Genomic DNA, 25,528 nt, shown 5'->3' on the forward strand with positions numbered 1-25,528 from the left:
GAGCTCTCTCCATAGTTTGGCTAATGTTGATAATGCTGCTGTAAACATCTGGGTGTATGTATCCCTTGAAATCTGTGAAAAAAGATATATTACAAAAAATTAAAATAAGTGTATATCAGAACAAAGAGATTATCAGAAGCGGACAGGAACATTATACAGTGATAAAAGAGCAACTCACCAAGAAGACAGATGTACATGTACTAAATAATAGAGCTGAAAAATATGTGAAGTCTGCACTCTTAGGACTGAAAGAAGAAATAAATACACAATTATAGTTGGAGACTTCAACACCCCTCTGTCAAGAATTGATAGAATAGCTAGACAAAAGTCAGCAAGATTATAGGAAAACACAACCCTATCACTACCTAACAGGATCTTTGGATATTTGTAGAACACTCCACCCAAGAACATAATACATTTTTTTTTTCCAAGTTCCCATGAAACATTCTCAGTGATGGACTATATCCTGGGCCATAAAACAACCTAAACAGATTTAAAAGCATTGGATTTTTTTCATACAGAATCTTTTTTCTGACGACAATGGAGTTCAACTTAGAAATCAATAAAAGAAAGATAACAGGACAATTTCCCAATACTAGGGAACTAAAGAACACAATTTTAAATAACTCATGGTGGAAGTCTCATGGGAAATTTAAAAATACATTGAACTGAAAGAAAATGAAAATATCACAGATTAAAATTTGTGGGAACAGCTAAAGCAGTGCTGAGAGGATAATTTATGAGAATAAATATTTACATTTAAAGAGAGAAAAACAAATCAGTAATCTAAGCTTCCATCACAAGCATTTAGAAAAAGAAGAGTAAAATAAACCCAAAGCAAGTAGAAGGAAGGCAATAATATAGGTAAAAGCAGAAATCAATGAAACTGAAAACAGGACAATTGGGGAAAAAAAGGAATCTAAAAATTGGTCATTTAAAAATATCAGTAAAATCTACAAACTGCTGAAAAGGCTAACAGAAAGAGAGAAGCCACAAATTACCAATATCAGGAATGAAATGAGGTATCGCTACAAACCCTGCAGACATCAAAAGGATCAGATGGGAATGCATGCATGCATATATTGTATGATTTCATTTATGTAACATTCTTGAAATGACAATACAGAAATGGACAACAGATTAGAGATTGACAGGAGTAAGGGATGAGGAGCAGGCAGGAGGGTAGTGGATGTGATTATAAAGGGGTAGCAGAATGATCCTTCAGGTGATGAAATTGTTCTGTTTTGACTATCAATATTGGGGTTCTGACTGTGATATTGTACTGCTGTTTTGTAAGATGTTACCATTCCCAGGGGGAATTGGGTAAAGGGTATATGGTATCTCTTTGATTATATCTTATAGCATATGCGTGTAGTTATCGCAAAATAAAAGTTAAACAAGAATCTCATGTAAAAAACTCTAAAAACCAAACTTAAAATTGTTTCCTCCGAGGAAATTATGAAACAGCAACATTCTTTTCTTCATTCATAAATGTAGTATTTTTGTGTCTAAAGCTAAAACAAATGGAGGATAGTTTCTCGAAGTTTATTTAATTGAACCATTAATGTTACTAAAAGCATAGCTATCCATTATATTTTCTATTTGGATTTTTCTTCATCTTTGCTGTATATCCTTCTCAAAAGGTATTCTTTAAAATACTCCATGAAGGGCGCCTGGGTGGCTCAGTTGTTAAGCATCTGCCTTTGGCTCAGGTCGTGATCCCAGGGTCCTGGGATTGAGTCCCACATTGGGCTCCCTGCTCGGCAAGAAGCCTGCTTCTCCTTCTCCCCCTCCCCCTGCTTGTGTTCCTGTTCTCGCTCTCTCTCTCTCTCTGTCAAATAAATAAATAAAATCTTAAAAAAATAAATAAAATAAAATACTCCATGAAGTTTAGAAATTAGCTAGAAAAAAAATGGAAATCTAGGAGAAGCATAATAAAATATTTTTAAAATAATATTTAGATTTTAGTTGATGTAAGAACACTAAGCATGCAAGGGTCTAAGATACTCTGGAATTGAGAAAAGGAAGCAAATTATGTGACTTTTGCAGCAAGCTAAGCTTTGAATAGTTTTATTTATTTTTTGGTATTCGTTGTATTGAGTGATAATGATTTTTCATATGTTGGGCATCAATTTATGAATACTCAAAGGTTTGAACTCAATACTCAAAAATAAGATTTTTTTGCTGTCATTCCTGAATTCACTGTTCTTTTTCTCCTGTTCTCCTTCTTGTTTTTCCAAACTTTCAGATCAATATGCTTCTCAATTTTAAGGATGACAAAAGTGAATGTCCATGTCCTGAAGAAATCCGTGACCAACTCTTAGATTTTCATGAAGATTTGATGACACATTGTGGTAAAGTCTTCTTAACAACTCTTATTAGATGTGTTATATATTTATTTATTTACTTGTTTATTTATTGAGAAATAATTGTATTAAGAAATAATTGACATATACCACTGTATAAGTTTAGGATGTACTTTGTGATTGTTTTATTTACCTACATTTTGAAATGATTACCATAATAGGTTTGGCTAACATCCATCTTCTTATATAAATGCAATAAAAAGAAAAGAAAGAACAAATAAAGGCAAATTTGTTTTTCCTTATGACAAATACTCTTAGGATTTACCCTCTGAAAAAGAACTTTCCTGTATATTGTATAGCAGTGTTAGCTACACTCATCATGCTGTGTGTTGCATCCCTAGTACTTATTTAAAGTTTGTAACTTTTGACCACTTTCCTTGAATTCCTCTCTCCCTACTCCCCACTTCTAATAACAAGTATGATCTCTTTTTCTGAGTTTGTTGTTTGTTTTTAGTTTCCACATATAAGTGAGATCACACGGTATTTCTCTTTTCTCTGTCTGACTTCTCTTAGCATAATGCCTTCAAGTTCTGCCCATGTTGTCACAGATGGATTTCCTTGTTTTTTGGCTAAATAATATTCCATTGTATGTATATACCACAACTTCTTTATCCATTCATTTGTCGATGGACACTTAAGTTGTTTCCATATCTTGGCTATCGTAAATAATGCTGCTGTGAACATGGCGGTGCAGATACTTTTTTCAAGTAAGTGTTTTCATTTCCTTTGGATATATTCCCAGAAGTGAATTACTGGATCATATGGTAATTCTATTTTTAAATTTTTTTTTAGATTTTATTTATTTATTTGACAGAGAGAGACAGCGAGAGAGGGAATACAAGCAGGGGGAGTGGGAGAGGGAGAAGCAGGTTCCCTGCTGAGCAGGGAGCCTGATGCGGTGCTCGATCCCAGGATCTTGGGATCATGACCTGAGCCGAAGGCAGACACTTAACAACTGAGCCACCCCAGCACCTCTATTTTTAAAATTTTTTGAGGATCCTCTATACTGTTTTGTTTGTTTTTTGCTTTTGAGTTATAGGAGCCCTTTATATGTTTTGGATGTTAATTCCTTATCAGATATATAGCTTACATACATTTTTTTCCCATTCTGTAGCTTGTCTTTTCACTTTGTTAGTGGTTTCTTTTGGTTTTTATGGAAACTGTTTAGTTTGATGTAGTCCCGTATGTTTATTTTTGCTATTGTTACTTGTAGTTTAGGTGTCATATCCAAAAAATTATTACCAAAATCTGTATCAAGGAGCTTTATTTTTACATTTTTTCTAGGAGTTTCATGATATCAGGTCATACATTTAAGTCTTTCCTCTATTTCTAGTTAATTTTTATGAGTGGTTAAGATATGGTCCAGTTTCATTCTTTTAAATGTGAATATCCAATTATCCCAGCCCTGTTTATTGAAGACTACCTTTTCTTCATTGGGTATTCTTGGCTCCCTTGTCAACTCTTAGTAGACCATACATGCTTGGGTTTATTTCTGGGCTCTCAATTCTTTTCCATTTATCTCTTTGTCCATTTTTATGTCAGTACCATGCTGTTTGATGACTATAGCTTTAATAGCTTAGCTTGAAACCAGGAAGTGTGATACTTCTTGCTTTATTCTTCTTTCTCAGGATTTCTTTGGCTATTAGGGAGATTTTGTGATTTCATATAAATTTTGGGAAGGTTTTTTTCCTACTTCTATAAAAAATGCCGTTGGAATCTTGATAGGGATTGCATTGAATCTATAGATAGCTTTTGATAATATTACCATTTTAAGATGCCTTTCCATGTATTTGTATCCTCTTCTTTTCTTTTCACCAATCTTTTGTAATTTTTAAGATAGAGATCTCTCACCTCCTTCATTAAACTTATTCCTAAGAATTTTATTTTTCTTGATGCTATTGTAAATGAGATTGATTTCTTAATTTCTTTTTCAGAAATTTCATTTTAGTTTATTAAAACACTTTATATTGTTGTATGTTAATTTCATGTCTTGCAAGTTTATTGGATTCATTGATTAGGTTTAACAGTTTTTTGGTTGAGTCTTTAGGATTTTCTATGTATAAAATCATGTTGCCTGCAGATAGAGACCATTTTACTTCTAGTGCCTAGTGAGATGATCATATGATAATCATATGATTCTTTTCATTCATTCTGTTATTGTGGTGTGTCACATTGATTGTCTTGCATATGTTGGACCATCCTAGCATCCCAGTGATAAATCTCGCTTGATCATGATAAATGATCCTTTATATATGCTGTTGAATTCAGCTTGCTGCTATTTTATTGAGAAATTTTGCATCTGTGTTCATCAGGGATAGTGGCCTGTGATTTTCTTTTCTGGTAGTGTCCTTTTGCATTTTTGGTATCGGGATAATGCTGTCCTAGTAAAGTGATTTTGAGAGTGTTTCCTCCTCTTTCGTTTTTTTTGGAAGAGTTTGAGAAGAATTGGTGTAATTCTTTAAATGTTCAGTAAAATTCACCAGTAAAGCTTTGCTTCATTGTGAGGTTTTGATTACTGATGTACTCTCCTTACGATTAATGGGCCTATTCAGATTTTCCATTTCTTCCTTGGTAAGTTGTATGTTTCTAAGAACTTTTCCATTTCTTCTAGCTTGTCCACTTTGTTCACTGATAATGTTCATAGTACTGTTTTACAGGTCTTTGAATTTCTGGGGTATCTTTTTAATTTTTTCACTTACAATGTCTCCTTTTTCATTTATAATGTTGTTGATTTGAGTACTGTCTTTATTCCCTTTGGCTAGGCTAGCTAAGGGTTTGTCAATTTTATTTTTTATTTTTTTCAGGGAATTAACTTAGTTTGGTTAATCTTTTCTATGGTTTTTTGATTTCTATTTCAATAATTTCTGCTCTAATCTTTCTTCTACTACCTTCAGGCTCTGTTAGTTCTTCTTTTTCTAGTTCCTTAAGGTGTAGAGTTAGGTCGTTTATTTGAGATCTTTCTTCTTCATGTAGGCATTTATTGCTATGAACTTCCCTCTTAGAAGTGCTTTAGCTGCACCCATTAATTCTGGTATGTTGTATTTCCAGTTTTGTTTGTCTCAATAAATTCTTTCTTTTATTTCCCCTTAAATTTCTTCTTGGATTCATTGGTTGTTAAATAGAGTGTTGTTTAATTTCTCTGTGTTCATGAATTTTCCAGTTTTCCCTCTTGTCACTGATTTCTAGTTTCATGCCATTGTGGTCAGAGAAGATTACTGGTATAATTTCAACCCTCTTGAATTTGCTAAGAGTTGTTTTGTGGCTTAACACATATTCTATCCTAGAAAATGTTCCATGTGCACTTGAGAAGAATGTCTATTCTGCTGTTGCTTGATAGAATGTTTTTGTATATGTCTGTTAGGTCCATTTGGTCTACAGTGTTGTTAAAATCCACTCTTTCCTTATTGATTCTCTCCTGTATGATCTATCCATTGTTAAGAGTGGGATACAAAAGTCCCCCAGTTATTACTGTATTACTCCTTATTTCCCCTTTTAGTTTTTTTAGTTTTTGCTTTATATGTTTAGGTACTCTAGTATTGAGTGTAAAAATATTTATAATTATTATATCTTCTTGATATATTGATCCCTTTATCATTATATACTGACCTTCTTTGTCTCTTTTTGCCATATTTAAAGTCTATTTTGTCTGATGTAAGTATAGCTTCCCCTGTTTTCTTGTTGTTTTGTTTTGTTTGATTACCACTTGCTTGAAATGTCATTTTTCATCCCTTTGCTTAGTCTTTGTGTGTCTTTAAGGCTAATGTGAATCTCTTAGGGGCAGCATATGGTTAGATCTTGTTTTTTTATTCAACCATTCTGTGTCTTTTGGTTGGAGAATTCTATCCATTAATACTTAAAGTAATTGATAGGTAAGGACTTACTATTGCTATTTTGTTAATTTTTTTGTTTTATTTTGTAGATCTGTTTTTCCTTGTTTCATATCCTTCTGTATTTCATGTATGTATGTGTTGATATATTTGTTATGAGTATGCTTTGACTTCTTTATTGTGTTCTTTTGTATAATTACTACAAGATTTTCCCTTGTGGTTACCGTAAGGTTTACATACAATATCTTCAAGTTATAACAACCTATTTTAATTCATTAAAAAAAAAAATTTAAACTAGAGTTGTGAGTTATGCACCACTATTACCATATTGCAGAATCTAACTTTGATTATATGTTTATCATTACCAGTGAGATTTATACTACTTTTTTGTGTTTTTACAATGTTAATTATTGTTCTTTGACTTCCATTCAAAGAACTTCCTCTAGCATTCCTTGTAAGACAGATCTGGTAGTAATGACCTTTGAGGAAGCTTTTGTTTGTTGGGGAAAGTCTCTATCCCCCCTCCCTTTTCTGAAGGACAGCTTGACTGGGTATAGAATTCTTGGTGAGTAGTTACTTTCTTTCAATATTTTGAATATGTGATCCCATTCTCTCCTGTCTTGAAAAGTTCCTGATGAGAAATCTGCCAATAATCTTATGGGTGTTCCCTTTTATGTAACTTCTCTCTTTTCTCTTGCTCCTTTTCAAAATTCCTTCTTTGCCTTTGCCTTTTGACAATTTAATTATAATGTGTCTCAGTGTAGCCCTATTCGAGTTCAATACATTTTGGGTCTTTGGGGCCTCATCGATCTGCATGTCCATTTCTCTCCCCAGGTTTGGGAAGTTTTCAGCCATTATTACTTTAAATATACTTTCTGTCCCTTTTTCTTTCTTGTCACCTTCTGGAATTCCCATATCTTGAATATTGTGGGAATCTTTCCATTGTGTCCCATAAATCTTACAGGCTTTCTTCAGAGTGAATGATTTTCATTGACCTATTCTTCAAGTTGTTGATTCTTTCTTCTGCATGGTTAAGTCTATTTTTGAAACTCTCAGTTGCATTGTTCAACTATTGTATTTTTCAACTCTAGGATTTCTGTTTGTTCATTTTAATGGTTACTGTTTCCTTGTCAAACTTCTTTTTTTGTTTTGAACTGTTTTCATAATATTGTTTAGTTGTCAAATGTATATTTTTCATACACATATACTGGTACAAAAGTTAATATATATGTAAATAGGTTCATAAATATACATGATGCCTGGTAGGAGTTCATGTAAGAATATTTATTATTGCAAAAATGGTTAACTGACCCTATGTGGAAAGTCATGACAGGTAGAGATATCAGAAAGGCTTTAAGACCAAGTAGGAGATAACAAAAATTTTATTTCTTTTCTCTCTTCTCCTCAGTGGCAGAGAATAAGAAGGGGGAATGGAGACATGTAACCAGATGCTTTGGCAGAGAGATGAATGTTAGATTGATTTAGTCTAAAGACAATTGATCACAAATAGCTGTATTTAAACCAGTTGTGGGGCACTTTTTAGTATTGCCCTAGGAAATGCAGCATGTATCTTTTGAAATTAATTAATGCCTAAGGAAATCCTTCATTAAGTTTATGTCAGTAGCCCAAATCTATTAAGGGAGCTTTCCCCTCCTTTTACTCTAAGAACTTTTAAAATGGAATTTATTTGATGTTCTGAATCTGTGGTTCTTTTCCCTTTAAGCCATGATGTGGACAAAGTGTTCCAGTGAAAGAAAATGAATTAGCCATTTCTTAAGTGATGTGTAGCACCAGTTGCATTATTTTTATTTTATTTTAATGAAGAGAATATAAGCATCACCTTGCATATTAATTCAGCTTATGAATAAAGAGCTACTAAACGAGTGCCAGAAAGTTGTATTATCTATTATAAATAAAGGGGCACTCTGAAATGGTAGTATTATTGCTTCAGACATAAAGCGTTCCCTGAATTAGGATGCCTAATTATGCCTGCTCTCTCTTCTCTCAATTTATTAAAATGCCACTGTGATTATTAGAGGCAAATGAGGAGGCTGAAAGCCTAGGAGGTTTTTTGCAGGGTAAAACTGTAGGTCTAGGCAGATAGCCCCTAAAGTCAGACATGCCTCAGGGTCAGCCTAAGGGTCAGACCAAATACCAGAATTGATCTTGACTCCTAAGAGCATCTTTTTGCTGTCTGCACAGTTTTGTATTTTGTCTTGGCTACTACTAGCCCTGGGCCCATCGGAACAGGAGAAAAAGAGAAAGGAAGACAAAAGGCCAGTGAATGGATTTTACCCACGTGCTAGTGAGCAGAAGTGCTTAATTCAATGCTGTCAAATGTTTTGGACGTGGCAGGGTTGCTTTAAGCTATGAATGGAAAAAGTTGCAAAACCAGAGCATTATTTCTCCTAAATATATTTTTTTCAAATGCATTTTTCTTTTCTTCTTTCTCTTTGCTTTTCTCTTGCTAGGAATTGAGCTGGATGAAGATGGGTCTTTGGATGGAAACAGTGACTTAACAATTAGGGGCCGCCTGCTGTCCCTGGTAGAAAAGGTGACATACCTGAAGAAGAAACAAGCTGAAAAACCAGTTGAGAGTGACTCCAAGAAATCCTGTAAGCAGTATGGAAGGGCACTGGCAAAGCGACTCTGCTGACATTTATTCGTCCTTTGAAGTAACATCAGACTAGATGAGCCAGTGAGAAAACTGAGTTGGAAGCTTCCAAGAATCAGATTCTTAAGTAGATGCCTGTGGCTGTCAGAAGTAGACAGCAGCATCAAACTTTGTTTGTAGGAAAAGATTGAGAGGTAGCAGTATTTATAAGGGTGGATGGGCTCCCTAGAGGGCTACAAATTTAGGGGTTTGATCAGACACTATCAAGAGAAAGTACAAAGGGAGTAATTTAGCTTTCCTATCTATTATGCTATTGACTTGCAAATATTCTTGTACCAAGTTAAACTTTTCTTAAAGTTTAAGTAGTATCTGTAACTACATTTTGGTTCTGAGATATTTTCTAAACCGTTGTGCATTTCTGGTTCATTTTTATCCTACTTAACTGAAGAGTAACAGCTGATACTCTGCAAATAAGGACACTGGGCCAATGAGTCTCAGACACAACACTCATCCAGAAGGGGTTCAAGTAGTAGGTTGGTGAGATCCATCTTACTTATTACCTCACATCTCAGTCCCCATTCATTCTATGATGCAGCACTGGTTTAGGAACAGTTTTTACGAAAGAAGAAAAATGAACTCATGAAAAATTTTAGGTGGTTTTTTGTTTTTTTTTTGGTGCTAACTTACAATGGGAACCTTTCATCCATACAATGAACTCTAAATTTATTCTTTAGTATCACAACCAAATTTATTTGAATCAAGTCTTCTTCAAAATGAGAGTTCAAGGTTTCTTATGAACCACTTTTTGTTATTATCAGGTTTATGATTTTGACCTATTAAAAATGTCAACGTGGTTTTGAGGTGTGTGGAAGTATACTGGCATTTTATCTGCATTTTGGATTCGGTTAAAATTGGTAGTTTTTGTTTGTCCTTAAATAATGTATAGATTAAAGCAGGTAAAACAGCTTCTTTTGAAAATCTGCCAGGATTAGGAATTGGTACTTCATTACTTGTGTCTTGATCACTTCAACCCTACTTAGCTTTCATAATTTTGCTGTTTATTTCAGGAGGTTTGGAAATTCTGTTGCTTTTATGTGTTCTACACTGCATGTCACATTGCAAGTAGTCTTCTATGTATAGAATAGTTTTTCGCTGTAATACAGCTTCACAATCAAAACATTTTAAGTGACAATTAAGGATCCAAATTATAGTAAAAATATAATTATATGACATCACTTTTGCAATGGCTCAAATGAGGAGAGAGAAAAATAGATAATTCCTTGGATGCCCATGACTGACTTTATAAGGATATATGATGTCAGATCTGGGAGGAAAATAATGGAACTAAGAAAATGAAAGTAAAAGTATTAGGACAACTCCTATTGATTGCCCTATGGATTGCCAACAGTAGTTTTGAAAAAGTAGGTGTAATTCTGAACAGCTTAAATTTCTTAATAAGAGGAGTTTTTAAGGAAAAGCTTGTGTATTTTTATCCTTGCATGTTCATAACTCATTTTTACTGACATATATATAAAATGTTTAAGTGAAGTTTATTTTCCTCAAAGAATATCCCTAGCCTTTTCAATTCTGGTACAAATATAGATATTAGTTTGGGACTATGAGAGGTACAGTTGAAATGCCCAACTAATTTGTCTTCTCTTATTATTTTCCTTTTAAAAAAAATCCATAATGACTTTGCAGCCACTCTTCAGCAGTTGATTTCTGAGACCATGGTCCGATGGGCGCAAGAGTCTGTCATTGAAGACCCCGAATTGGTGAGGGCCATGTTTGTGTTGCTCCATCGACAGTATGATGGCATTGGGGGTCTGGTCCGGGCTCTGCCAAAGACCTACACTATAAATGGTGTCTCCGTGGAGGATACCATCAACCTGCTGGCATCTCTTGGTCAGATTCGTTCTCTGCTGAGTGTAAGAATGGGCAAAGAAGAAGAGAAGCTTATGATTCGTGGATTAGGGTAATTTATTTAACTATTACAACCTTTGTCTTATAAATGTCTTCTTTTTACTTGTTTATCCCAGTAGTTGCACAGTAGGTATATTAATACAAATCCACTATTTCGATTACAGGCATGCCTCATTTTATTGTGCCTTGCTTTATTGCACTTTGCAGATAGTGTGTTTTTACACATTGAAGGTTTGTGACTACCTTGCATTGAGCAAGTCTATTGGCACCATTTTTTTAATGGCGTTTGCTCACTTTGTGTCTCTCTGTGTCACATGATGGCAATTCTCACAGTATTTCCAATTTTTTATTATATCATAATTGTTATGGTGACCTGTGATCAATGATTACAACTCATTGAAAGTTCAGGAGATGGTTAGCATTTTTAGTAGTAAAGTATTTTTTAATTTAGATATATACATTGATTTTTAAAACATAATACTATTACACTCTTAATAGACTATAGTGTATTGTAAACATAACTTTTATATGTACTGGAAAACCAAAAAAATTTATTGATTTGCGTTACTGCAATATTTGCTTTATTGCTGTGAGCTGGATCCAAATCTGCCATATTTGTGAGGTATTTCTGTCTATGATTATTAAATGAGATTGTTGCTTTTCTAGACATGTTTTTAAGCTAAATAGAAAGTTGCTCAACAGCAAAATGTGACTAATTTTACAACTAGTTGCTAAGGTGGTTATGATATGCAGCACATATTTTAGAGGTTTTTAGGATTAATTTTTCAGTAATGTACAATCATATGTAAAAATACAGATTAATAAAAACACATTAAAATCCATGCGGAGACAAACACTCACCAGCAGGAAATAATAAGGTATTTTGTCTATATCCACTGGGCCTTGAAAAAAGAATGGGGAAAACAACGCAATTCTTCTGATAATTCAACACCATAGGTGTGCTTCCTATGTGAATTTGGGGATTAACGTTTATATCTCATATGTGGTCTAAGGATTCCCAAACCGAGAATGTAACAGTTGGCCCTGGAGGTATACTTTCTCAACTTAAGTCACCGTGAAACCTTGCAGGCAAAAACTAAATACTACCAATGGTTAGCTTACAATCAAAATTACCAAGCACATAAGGAAAAATCCTCCATAAGCAAGGGTCTACAGATACAATAATAGTGGGGTCAGAACACCTGTTTCAAGAACTTCGGATAGTACAATGCCAGAAAGAGAACATAAGTTACTATATTTAAAATGGTTAGGAATACAAAGGAATAAATCAATTCTCCAAAAATAAGATGTGGAGAGAAGTCCACGAAGATCTGAAAAAGATCCAAATAGAGTTTCTAGAAATGAAAAATATAATAAATGACATTTAAAAACAGTAAATTAATTAAATTGGATAAGCTGAAGAGAAAATTAGTAAGTTGGATCATAGATCTGAGAAAATTACTTAGTACTGTAGCCCTGAGAGGTAAAGATAAGGAAATTCGAAAGAGCAGTTACGAGACCTAAGGGAGAGTATAAGAATACCACACTCACAAATTCTGATGGAAAATAACCATCAATTTAGAATGTGTTACTCAACTGAGAATGCCACACCATGACCTTGTGCTTATGGAGATTTGGAGATGAGGATTTATATCCCATATTTTAAGAGTGATGGCAAAACAAAGATATTTCAGAATATTTACTTACAGTCCATTGAAAGACCTTCTAAAGGCTGCACATTAGATAAAAGATAATGGAATTCAGAGAGAAAGAATGGGAAGCAGAAGTTTTTGTGAGTGCATTATTGGCGCATATATGCATAAATCTGGGAATCATTCATGAGCTTGCGTAGTTTGGGATTATAAAAATAGAAGAACAGTAGAAGCTTAAATTAAGCCTTATGATGTCTGCAAGAAAAAAATACCGAAACATAAGGATGTAGAAATCGAATGTAGAATGTTGAAAAGTAAGATAGAATACAAATATTCTACCAAAAAAGCTTATCTAGTTACATAAGTATTAGATAAAGAAGAGAGAATGAAAGAAAGAGAATGAAAGTAACTATTGACATGGATAAAAAAGGATGTAAAGAAACAGTAAAAAGTTTTAAGAAACCTAGAGTTGGTTCTTCAAAAAACTAATGGAATAGAATAACCACTGTTCTCTTTGATCTAAAAAATAATCCTGTGGGTAAAAAATAATAGTATAGAAAGACTCAGTTTGTGTAATATTATTTATGTACATTCAGAACACAATACTATGTATTGCCCTTAGACCTATCAAGTGTTTGCCGTCATTAAAATAAACCTGAAGGTTATATTCCAAAATTGTTATTGCACACTAAAAATAAATATACTAACGGAACAAAAGAACAGAAAAGCTTAAAAAAACAAAAGCAAATTTGGTGGTCTTTATAATTGTATGAGCATGAATCTTTTTTTTTTTTTTTTGCATATTAATACTTCAGTCTAACTGAAAAGGGCTTCACATGAGTGATCTTCATTAACCACATGAGAAAGGAAGCCTTACAGGAAATACAGGGCACTTTCTTCTTAAATGAACATGTTAACAGTAGTATGTGCTATTAATACATAAATCACTCAGTAGTGATAAAACTCACAATGATTATAAAACAAAAAGTTATGTTTTTGTGGTATTAGAAATATTTCTCAAAGGACGCATTTAATAAATGACAACCTGCCTACCAAGTGGTAGAATTATAAATCCACTTAATTTACCTATAATGAAAGGCAAACAAGACTTTTTCAATACAATATTGTCCAAAGTTGGGTCATACAAAAAGATTTGAAATAACGAAGGAACAAATCCTGTGATTACAACTGCGGTTTGAAAATTGAAGGTTCTCCTACTAAATATGTTGCTGTCTTATGTGAGGGAAAAGGAGGCCTTTCTTTACTCCATTTGTTCTTGCACAAAATAGATCAGACCTATTTTAGTCCTCGGCCCCCATGTCATTTTTTTGAGTTGTTCTTTCTATAAACTCTTGTCATTAAGGCAAAACTAAACTCAATTAAAAGCGAAAAACTAAAACTAAAAAAAAGAAGAAGAGAATCATTATACAGAATTCTACTGTTTCACTGTCTTGATATACGTGGAGTAACTAAAAGTTAGCATATGACCAAATGAAGAGGTGAGTCAACTAAGGAGATGAGATCTGCAGGGAAAGCTTGTTTTCTTGTAGGCTGTGCATTCTAAAATTTTCTTGTTAGAGCTGTGACAGGAGGTGTTTTGTAGAAAAAAAAAAACCTCCTGTATTGATTTGATTTATGTTCAAATAAAAATCAGCAGAGTTCTTTATTTTTAATGACTACTGAGCATTAATATCCTTAGGAATACCTTTACATACATAGCATAATAACATGTAATGAAATAATGATAATATGAAACATTTTGGGTATCATCTGCTGCTGGTTTTTCAAATCAAATGTCAACTTTAATTTGTTGTATTACTTGTACCTGGACTTGATGTGTATTCAGTTTCTCTTTGAGAATATAAATCCTTTATAAGCAGTTCTCTGGAAAGATAACACAAATGTAGTAAGAAATAACACTACTGTTATTAAACATACAAATACTGAAGGTAGTACTAAAAGTATCCTACATGAAAAGCAGATACTTGTATATCAATAATTTATATAGGAATTTTCATAGAACATGGTATAACAGTGATTCATATTTCTGCACTAAAGAAGAATGAACAGATGTTTGGATATATATAAAATTAGGAATGATAAGTGTCCAAAAATATATTTCATATAGATGAATGTTTACATGTTTAGTACATTTCTTGTATCTGAAAAGAGTAGATAACTTGTATACTATTTTTGAGAGGCTGTCAGTATTTTTTGAGGGAAACTCAATTAGTTGTGCTTATTAACTTTTGCTTTTATTAACTTTCATCATGATTGCGCTTACTTTTCTGTTCATGCCAGTAATTATTTCCAAAATAGTTATCAGGATCTCAGATAAATTTTTACTTAAAATTTTCTCCGCCCTCTGTGCTTCTCACCCCCCAAACCTATATTGTCCTTTCTAGGGATATCATGAATAATAAAGTGTTTTACCAGCACCCTAATCTCATGAGGGCACTTGGGATGCACGAGACAGTGATGGAGGTCATGGTGAATGTCCTTGGAGGTGGAGAGTCCAAGGTAAAGGATAACCCTTGATTATTAAAATGCCAATGAATGTAACTCCTAGAGTACATACACTGCATATTCTTAATGAGGGTTTCTTAAATCCTCTTAGGAGGACTGTTTTTTAAAGAACACCTTTTGCAAAAACAAAACAAAACAAAGCAAACCTTATAGATTGAGAATTAGATATGCTACTAGTTATTTTTTCCTTTGATATTGATAACAATTTCTCTCTTATGCTGTGTAATTTGCAGCCTCCTAAACTTTTCCTATTTAGTGGTTAGTTAGAAACTTTAAATGTTAATACTTTACTGTTTTTTAAATTTTTAATTATAAAGTAATGCCCATCACATTGAAAGTCCAAAACACAAACATGTTTTTCAGACCCAGACATTCCCCTTGATTTAGATGGCAGTTGGTTCTGCTAAATTGCTGATCCAGGCCAAAATTTGAAGATGATGTCCTGGAGTATTTGTTTTAAGACTATAAAGTGAATTTTTTAAGTGATTCAAAGTTAAGATGAAGTGAAACCTTTCAAACTTTCAAACCTTCAAGACCAAGTGAATAGAGTAATATAACAATTTCATATGAATCAGTATAATTTTATGATCTATGATTTATAAAATATATTTCACTATTTTTTGAAATTTTAAGATGTATTTTTCAAAATAGGGAACAGTTCATATTTCTCATGTTCAGTTCACCAGTTAGACAGACTCATAAAGATATTTATAAAATATTCTGTTAAGGAGAGACTCCAGGGATCATCTGGGGTATACTAGAACAAGATTAGGTGCTTAAGGGAGATGTATTTGATGGGGTCTAGCATGCAGGCCTTCTGGTCAGGGTGTTCATCATAGCAGATGAATCATGTGCAAATCAGGGAAGGTGTGACTCTTAGAATCTTAAAAACAACAACACTTATGATAGGAATGCCCTAATATGGTTTCAAGGAGGAAATAGGGTATTTTTCACAAAAGGTCTCATTGAGCTTTTCCTCTCTTACCTAAATTAAGTATTATTAATTTTTTTTTTTTAAAGATTTTATTTATTTGAAGAGAGAGAGATAGCGAGAGCAGGAACACAAGCAGGGGGAGTGGGAGAGGGAGAAGCAGGCTTCCCGCCGAGCAGGGAGCCCGATGTGGGACTCGATCCCGGGACCCCGGGATCATGACCTGAGCCGAAGGCAGACGCTTAACGACTGAGCCACCCAGGCACCCCTAAATTAAGTATTATTATCCTTTTTATTCCACTTTTACAGAACTGATTCAATGAGACTAAATAGTCTCCTAAGGAAGCACAGCTTCATAGTGTTAGTCAGGAATCACAACCGAGTCTGCCTGATTGCTAAATCAGGTTTATGCCACCTATAGATTTAGGGCTGTGGATTAGTTCCAGATCACCCCCTTGATGGTAATGAGGTTTCTAAATTAGTGTTGGCTTTGATTTTCAGTGGCTCGAGGAGTAGGTGAGTTGAAGTCTAGACAATTTGAAGTCTTTAGATAAATCTGAAACTTGGCAGACATGGGCCCACATGGATTGACAATGTGATTGGACCTCAACTTCTGAACTCAATTTTCTGAAGACCATTTGCTCTCACAGCTAACTAAATGCTCTTTATGTAGGAAATCACTTTTCCCAAGATGGTGGCCAATTGTTGCCGTTTCCTTTGTTACTTCTGTCGTATAAGTAGGCAGAATCAAAAAGCTATGTTTGATCATCTCAGCTATTTATTGGAGAACAGCAGTGTTGGTCTTGGTAAGTAAATTATGGCTTTTATTTAATCTTTAAGATACAAAGAATATATATACTATGTTAAATTTTAAACTTTAATGCAAAGTAATTTTAGATTAATGCAGTATGTGTTGTATTTAGAAATGAAATTTTAAGGGACAGTGTGTTTTTATATGGAATTCGTAGTTGTAGCACAATCCAGGTTTTGTCTCATCTTCATTTGAATTAACAGCCTCACCAGCTATGAGAGGTTCAACACCACTGGATGTGGCAGCCGCCTCAGTGATGGATAATAATGAACTGGCCTTAGCTCTGCGTGAGCCAGATTTGGAAAAGGTAAGCAACATCCTCGCCCCTTGTGTTTGTGTGTTATGCTAGTTGTTTCTCAAGATTACTGAAGTATAACCATAATAGAGTTATAATCATATTGACACAATTATAATATATAGTATATTATAAACATGTTACATATATTACATAGAACATAGAAATGTAAATTACCAAGAACAAGAAAGTTGAGATCAAGTGTTTCCTCTGATCACATACATTTTTCTCTGGAAAGGGAAGTTTCTATCCTGTGGGCTTCTGTCCTTTCATGGTATTTGTTGTTACTTTTGCTTTAGTCATACAGTTTCAATTATTTCAGAGGTTGTTTTAACATTTCAAAATACATTTTGTGTCGTGTAGACGTATATTCCAATGCAAGGCATCACTGACATACTAAGACCCTGTGCTCTAACTGAGCACTTGAGGCTGCATACATGTTTGCTGGAACATAGATAAATTTCCCCTGCGTTGTCATTGTGATTGCTTTCTAAGTGGTCTTCCTGATCCTTCCTGGCTCCCCTACTTAGCAGCCAGAATGAGCCTCTTAAAAAGAGCGGATTAATCCTGTGTCCACAACTCTTCCAGAGACTTCCCATCTCACTTCAAGTAAAAGCTAAAGGCATCGTAATGGCTTCTAACCCATTTGATTTCACGTATCCCTCTTACTGCCTGCCGTTCTCCTGATCTTTTCTATTTGCTCCAACCACACTGGTCCCCTTGCTCTTGCGGGAACTTGCCAGGTACGCTCCTGCCTCAGGGACTTTGTGCTTGCTCTTCCCTCCATCTGCAATATTCTTCTGCCAGATGTCTTTATGGCTCATTTCCTGACGTCCTTCCAGTCATTGATCCAAGTCACCTTTTCGTTAGCTCTTCATGTCCCTGCCATTTAAAATTGAAACCTCTTCTCTATTTCCTGTCTTGTCTTCTTTGCTGCTTTATTTTCCAACAGTAGAAAAAATATATTTGTATATTATATACAGAAATACACATTTCCATGTTATTTATATAAAATATACATTTGAGTATTTTTAAAAATCTGCTCCCTATCATAACATAAGGCCAATGAGTTCAGGGCATGTTTTTTCTCTATTGTTCACTACTTTGTTCCAGTCTTCGAGAACAACACTGGCGTTGGATAAATCATCATTGCACAGTTGTTGAATGCATGAAAAAGTGAACTCTTTCCCAAACACTTCTGACTTGCCAGGATAGGATCACAAAGCTTTGCATCTTCAACTAACCCTTAGGAGCATTTTTTCTCACATATATTTTAAAATCTTTTAATCTACACACTGAAATATGGCTGATATTTAAAAAGTTGACGATACCAAACATTTTGGAGGGTGTGGAGCAATGGAAACTTTCATCTATTGCTGTTGAGATGAAAAATGGTAGAGTCATTTTGCAAAGCGGGTTGGCAGTTTCTTAACAAATTTAACTTAAATCCCCTCTACCCTCCCTCCCCCCGAGAGAGAGTGTGGTGGGGGAGGGGCAGAGGGAGAGGAGAGAGAGAATCTTAAGCAGACTCCATGCTCAGTGCAGAGCCTGATGCGGGCAGGGCTTGATCTCACAACCCTGGGATCATGACCTGAGCCAAGATTAAGAGTCGGACACTTAACCATAAGCTGAGCCACCCAGGCGCCCCTAACTTAACAAATAAGTTTCTTAACATATATCTGTCATAAACATATACCTAGCCTTCCTACTTGTAGATACTTACTCAATTGAAATAGGAATGTGTGTACATGAATGTTGGTAACAACATTATTCATCTTAGCCAAAAACTGGGGACAGTTCAAATGTCTATCAACTGATGAATGGATAAGGAAATGTGGACTATTTCCATATGCTGTGGAATGCTGTTATTATGCAGTAAGAAGGAAGGAAGTACTGATATGTGCTACAATGTAAATGAATCTCAAAATCAGTATTCTGAGTGAAAGAAGCCAGGCATAAAAGGAAACATACTGGATGATTGCATACATAAATGTTTTAGAATACACAAGCTAATCTGTAGTGTTACAAAGAAGATTGTTAAGGCCTTCGCATGCAGGGAGGGATGGATGGGGCCTGAGGAGTGATGGAAATGTTCTGCATCTTGACTGGGGTATGCTTTTACAGAAGTATAAATCTCTCAAAGCTCACTGAATTTATATTTTAATTTTTTATTTCCTTTTTAGAGAGAGAGTGTTCATGTGCATGCACAAGCAGGGTGGGGAGGAGGGACAGAGGGAGAGGGAGAGAGAGAAAATCTTAAGCAGGCTCCACACTCAGCGCAGAGCCCTTTGTGGGGCTCAGTCTCGTGACCCTGGGATCATGACCTGAGCCGAAATCAAGAGTCCGATGCTTAACCTAAGACTGAGCCACCCAGGCGCCTTGAATTTATACTTTAAATAGATGCGTTTATTGTACATAAATTATACTTAAAGTTGGCACAAAATATTTTTAGCTGTGTTACTTATTTCTTTTTAAAGCTGCTTTAGCTTGAGCTAGGTGTAACTTGATTGATAAGTTGCTTGTCTGACAATCTACCATTGATAATAACTTAGGGATTTCTTTTAAAACTGGATCAGTTATGAAATACTGTAAAGGATGAGCATTCATATAAAACAATAATTTAAAAGGCAAAGATAAGCAGAAAACTTTATGTGTTAAATTCAATGATACTGAAAGATACTTAATACTATCCCAAATTTTATAGACCATGAAATCATGGCACGGAATGATCCAGTAAGTAATGCAGGATGGATTTGAATCCAAGGATATTTGAATCTAAGCTTAGTTTTTTCTATTTCTCTATGTGTTTTCTCAAATATATACCCCCCCGCATTAATTTGATAATATCATTTTGGAAGTAAATTCCAAATGGAATATCACTGTATCTCAGATGGGTCTTTCAATACCTCAGATGGAATCCGGGTTTACACTGGGTCAGAGGTGTTCCGACATTTTCGAAGTTTATCAAATACCAGTGACGTTTATATTGTGTGTTTTGTTTTTGTTTTTATGTAAGCTCTACACCGAATATGGGGTTTGATCTCATGATCTTGAGATCAAGAGCCGTATGATTTCCTGATGGAGCCAGACAGGCACCCCAAATATCATGACATTTATAGATAAAAGTTTCAAATTAAATAATATGAAACTTAGGAATATTTTTCTTTCACAGAGTTGATTCATAAATATTTTTATTACGATAGCACTTTGTTATGATTTGTAAATATTTCTTAACTCTAAGGTTTTACTGCAGGGAGTTCATGTGGATTCTCATGGGATTAAAAAGGACTTGCAGAACCACATGCATTTTAAACGAACCTTTGAGGTTATCACTTATGTGTAGTGTTAGCATCTAATGACTCCTTACCCACAGGATAACACTTTTGCTTATCATCTTTTTTGTAGGTAGTTCGATATTTGGCTGGTTGTGGACTGCAGAGCTGCCAGATGTTGGTGTCTAAGGGTTATCCAGACATTGGATGGAATCCAGTTGAAGGAGAGAGATACCTTGACTTTCTCAGATTTGCTGTCTTCTGTAATGGTAGGACTGATTGCTTGGGGTCTTTTTTGGTCATGATTAAAACTGCATAAAAATAGATATATCAAAAATGGTATATCCCAGCATTTTCATGAAGGAAGTAAATATTAGTAAAGAAATTGAATATTTTATAATCAGTACTTTTTTTCCACAGTAATAATTTAATTTCTAGTATTTCAATAGTGATGCTTTGCCTTTATTATTAAATTAAAAATTTTAGGCAGTTACAAATTCTTACAGACTTTTATAATTGGGTTCTAATAATAGGTGGGCTTATGGCTTCATTTCCTTTAAAGAATTAACAAAAATGAATACTTTATGCCTCTATAATGCTTTACTTTGAAAATTTTAAGTATAAAAGAAGAAACTTACTATGTCTTGTGTACATAAAACTAGTGATTTGAATTGAATTTTAGCTTTATTAGTAACTATGTTCTTTGGTTTTAGTTATTTTTCTTTAAATATAAATGAATTAGTATAACATTTATTTGCTCAGAACGTCCACATAACCAGTGTTTATTTACTCTTGTTCCTTGTTTGATTTTAGGGGAGAGCGTGGAAGAGAACGCTAACGTCGTGGTGAGGTTGCTCATCCGGAGGCCCGAGTGTTTCGGTCCTGCTTTGAGAGGGGAAGGTGGGAATGGTCTGCTCGCAGCCATGGAAGAAGCCATAAAAATAGCTGAGGATCCTTCTCGAGATGGTCCCTCACCAACTAGTGGGTCCAGTAAAACACTGTAAGTCTAATATATACACTTTTATTTAAGAGTAAATCATATTCCTTGACTTGAAATTTTATAAAACATGATTTGCATTCTGTCAATTGCAATATAATTTTCTGGTGCTCATGATTTCTGCCCTTGAAAATAAAATGAATTAGACCTGGAAGAATGGATGGAATTTGCTGTGGGAGTAGGTTGAATGGAAAAGAGAAAACTAAGGAAGTTTGGGTGAATTTAGCAGGGAGAAGTTTAGGTTGTAGGAGGAGATGTATTTTGTGAATTTTTCCAGGAGGCTATGGCAAAGTGAGTTATTACAAATGATGGCAGGTGAGCCTCTGAAATTGTAGTAGGGTTTAGTGGGAAGCTAACTGGAATGAATTTTCAAGATAATAGTAAGAAAGTAAGACCTTAGCAAGAGAATGGGGGTCTTAACTAAACTAGTATGGTGTTAAAGTCCAGAAAAGGGGATATTGTCATTCTGAGAAGTAAAATGCTTGGTTAAGGTATCATGGAAGATAGGACAGGCAGTAACTACCTTACATTTGTCCATGGTATACATTACTAATACTTGATTCCAGCAGTAGACATAAGTCAATCCCGGCGTGTCACTTCTCAGTTTTTATCTGTGGAGGTGAATGTCCTATTAATACCACTGGTAAAGACAGAATATAGGGCTTACTGGAGGCAAATTTCCAAGCAGAGCAGTTCTGCAAACCGTCATTCTTCCATACATAGACTGTGCTTACATGTTCTGTCCACGCCAAGACCAAGATGGTCTCAGACTGGGAGGTCCTCCAAGGCCTTCTTACATGTTTGTCAATTAGCCATAGAGGGACTAGGGGGCCCTCAGTTTCTCTAAGTAGTGGAAAATACATCAAGGGTTCTCTGGCCTGGTACCACAGCAGTGGGTGTGCACACGAGGGCCCTGGGAGCAGTGTTGCATGCCGGGATGATGTTTTCAACAAGGCCTCCCTGTCACCCTGCAGACTGCTGAGCCCAGCTGAACTACCAAGGGAGGAAAAATGATGGGATCTTCCAAGGCCATCTAGATTTGTCTCTTATCAGCAAGATAATGGAACCTTTATGTTTTCTCACAGAGGTGGGGAGGGAGACATGTTGGATTATTTGGGAGCGGGTGGGTGAAGTAGAGTAGATGGTAAAGAGATAGGTAAGTAAAAGATACCACGTTTCTGAAGTACTGTCTCTGGGCAAAGCACTGTCCTGGGTGTTAACTTACAGGACAGTGTTATCTTACAGGACAGATCTTTGTTACCCTTCCTCTAAGTGTATGCTATTTACAAAAGTAGTCTAAACTTACCAAGTCTTTTCATTAGTTATTTTCTCTGTTAAAACAAAGCTTGTCTGCCTTTAGAAATAAGCAGAATCCATCAAATTAGCAATTCCTCTTTTTTCCCTTTTGAAGGACTCTTATTATCAAATTTCCCACAAATGTGTTCTTGGTGTCTGACTTTAAAGTCATTTTCCTTTAAAAATGTCAAGGTGCAAATGAACCACACACATGAAAAGTAGCAGAAGAGGCAGAATGAACTATCTTAGGGGTCCCTTTCCTTCGAGAAGTATGTAACAAATCTGAAATGTCACTTTATTATCCTGTTTGCTTTGCTCTCTGTTTCTTTTGAAAAAAATCTATGAAAGTGATACAGAAGAGGAGGAGGATGACACTATCCACATGGGGAACGCCATCATGACCTTTTATGCAGCTTTGATCGACCTCTTAGGACGCTGTGCTCCTGAAATGCACGTAAGTGCTTTGCCGCCCGAGAGCGGCAGTCCTGGCTCATCCATCTATGTGAAGAAATCCATAGCTGGCGAAGATGGTAACAGCATCCAAAACCAATAATCTCCATGCTCCATTAAAAGTAATAGCTGCAGCCTAATTGCTGAGCAACTGTTTATGTAGTTGGAAATGTCTTGGTTGTAAAAATTAGTAATGAGATTTCAGGACAAGTCATTAATAGAATAGCCACGTTGCTCGTGTATCTCTAAAACTCAGCACTTTAAGAAGAACACATTTTTCCTATAAATTTCCTCTCCTCATTTAGTGCATGCAGGGAGCAAACCCTTCTGTCAAGAGTCATTTTCTTGGAGTACACCATTTCGTGTCATTGGTTGAGGGGCAGTGGGGGTGGGGGCAGTTACGATTCTGAAGCAGCTCTTCAGAATCGATGGGTTGGCATTTTCCACGTTTCAATCAAGAAGAAATTAAGTTTCATGGAATGGTACTTCCTTTTACTCTGTAATGCATTCGGATAATTTTTATTTTATCCTGATCTGTTTCATTCTATTATATTCATTTTAAAAATGCTAGTTAGGGCTCCTAAAATCAGCCTCGTGAGCTGGAAACGGGAAACAACAGGGAGAGTGAAACACAGTGAGTGGTGCTGGGGTAGAAAGCAAATATGCTTCTAAACGGGTCTGAGTGTGAAGCCAAAGGGTCCTTTGCTTCCAGAGCACATCTTTCTCCCTGCCCTTACCATCTATGGAGGTTTTGTGTGTTTGTTTTTGTGTTGTGTTTTCTTTTCTTTTTTGGGGGGAGGGGTGTCCCTTTCTCTCACAGCTGTAGGATAAAACCTCCATGTTTTCTTGATATAACCTTTCATTGTGAACAGGGAGGAATCACAGCATGGAGAAATGTCAGAATGTTAGCAAACCTAGAGTCTGATTTTTGTAAAAGCTTAATAACTTGCCGCTAATGAGATTTTCATCCTGGGAAATGGGAGTAGATTATCAAAAATTTGTATGCTGGAGGTGATTGCAGACAAAAAAGTTTATGCTCACAGCATTCATTCTTTTTCCATTCGAGTGAGATCAAAAGAACCAAGAAATTAGCTAATAAATAGTTTTTTATTCTATCAGTGGGAGGAAAAAAACCAAGTGATTCAATAAGGGACTAACCGTGCACTTCTGTGTTTACTCATCTTCTGTAACTACTGGTTGAGGACCTCCTGTGTGTGAGAAATTATCCTTGTGTTTCTCACCTCGTGGGGAAGGAAGCAGATGCCCACCTGGGCTCTGGAAGCCTGCAGTCTGCTCCACAGCCTGGCTGAGATTCTTGACGGGTCAGATTCACGATCTTCACAGGTGCTTGGTTAGCCAGTGACCGTCTGAAAAACGTGTTATCGTTCCTATTCACCATCCTCCCCCCACACACACACATTATACACCCTTCCTTGGGAGAAATCCATGTGAAATAGAGATGGATATACAATTACATTTTCAACCCCAAGCAAGAAAGAGGCTAAATCAGTCGTAAATATTACTATATATTCTGGGTCTAAAGATAATTTTTTTCTTTGTAATACATAAATCGACATATGCTGATGTCAGTAAAACTGGGGCAAGTAAATATCTGTCTGAAATGTAAGCCTGAAACAACCATTTCTGCGAGAGGTCTAACTTTATAGGTATCATGAACAGAAAAATATTTTAGACTTGGATTCCCATACTTGAGATTTTCTGGGTGGAATTATAACATTGATTTCACAAAGATTTTCTTTCTTTTTTTTTTTTTTTAATTTTATTATGTTATGTTAGTCACCATACAATACATCATTGGTTTTTGATGTGGTGATCCACGATCCATTGTTTTCGTATAACACCCAGTGCTCCATGCAGTACGTGCCCTCCTTAATACCCATCATTGGGCTAACAAATCCCCCCTTCCCCCTCCCCTCTAAAACCCTGTTTGTTTCTCAGAGTCCATAGTCTCTCATGGTTCATCTCTCCCTCCAATTCCTCCCCCCCATTTTTCCCTTTCTTCTCCTAATATCCTCCATGTTATTCCTTATGTTCCACAAATAAGTGAAACCATATGATAATTGACTTTCTCTGCTTGACTTATTTCACTTAGCATAATCTCCTCCAGTCCCATCCATGTTGATGTAAAAGTTGGGTATTCATCTTTTCTGATGGCTGAGTAATATTCCATTGTATATATGGACCACATCTTCTTTATCCATTCATCTGTTGAAGGGCATCTCGGCTCTTTCCACAGTTTGGTTATTGCAGACGTTGCTGCTATGAACATTGGGGTGCATATGGCCCTTCTCTTCACTACATCTGTGTCTTTGGGGTAAATACCCAGGAGTGCAATGGCTGGGTCATAGGGTAGCTCTATTTTTAAATTTTTGAGGAACCTCCACACTGTTTTCCAAAGTGGCTGTACCAACTTGCATTCCCACCAACAGTGTAAGAGGGTTCCCCTTTCTCCACAACCTCTCCAACATTTGTTGTTTCTTTCCCTGTCCATTTTGGCCATTCTGACTGATGTAAGGTGGTATCTCAGTGTGGTTTTGATTTGGATTT

At 35.5% G+C, this 25,528-nt stretch overlaps 1 protein-coding gene across 3 annotated transcripts in view; it reads left to right on the top strand.

Moving 5' to 3' along the window:
- RYR2 (ryanodine receptor 2) overlaps positions 1-25,528 on the top strand; it is a 731,966-nt gene that overhangs the window by 519,236 nt on the left and 187,202 nt on the right. For all 3 annotated transcript variants that reach the window (XM_078077755.1, XM_078077754.1, XM_078077753.1), the window contains 9 exons: positions 2,249-2,354; positions 8,665-8,808; positions 10,509-10,782; positions 14,788-14,902; positions 16,513-16,645; positions 16,854-16,957; positions 20,351-20,486; positions 21,031-21,217; positions 22,859-22,964. In XM_078077755.1, coding sequence (XP_077933881.1) covers positions 2,249-2,354; positions 8,665-8,808; positions 10,509-10,782; positions 14,788-14,902; positions 16,513-16,645; positions 16,854-16,957; positions 20,351-20,486; positions 21,031-21,217; positions 22,859-22,964 — 1,305 coding nt within the window. The remainder of the gene's footprint in view (positions 1-2,248; positions 2,355-8,664; positions 8,809-10,508; positions 10,783-14,787; positions 14,903-16,512; positions 16,646-16,853; positions 16,958-20,350; positions 20,487-21,030; positions 21,218-22,858; positions 22,965-25,528) is intronic.

The sequence above is a fragment of the Halichoerus grypus genome, chromosome 7 (assembly GCF_964656455.1).
Source record: "Halichoerus grypus chromosome 7, mHalGry1.hap1.1, whole genome shotgun sequence".
NCBI classification, from domain to species: domain Eukaryota; kingdom Metazoa; phylum Chordata; class Mammalia; order Carnivora; family Phocidae; genus Halichoerus; species Halichoerus grypus.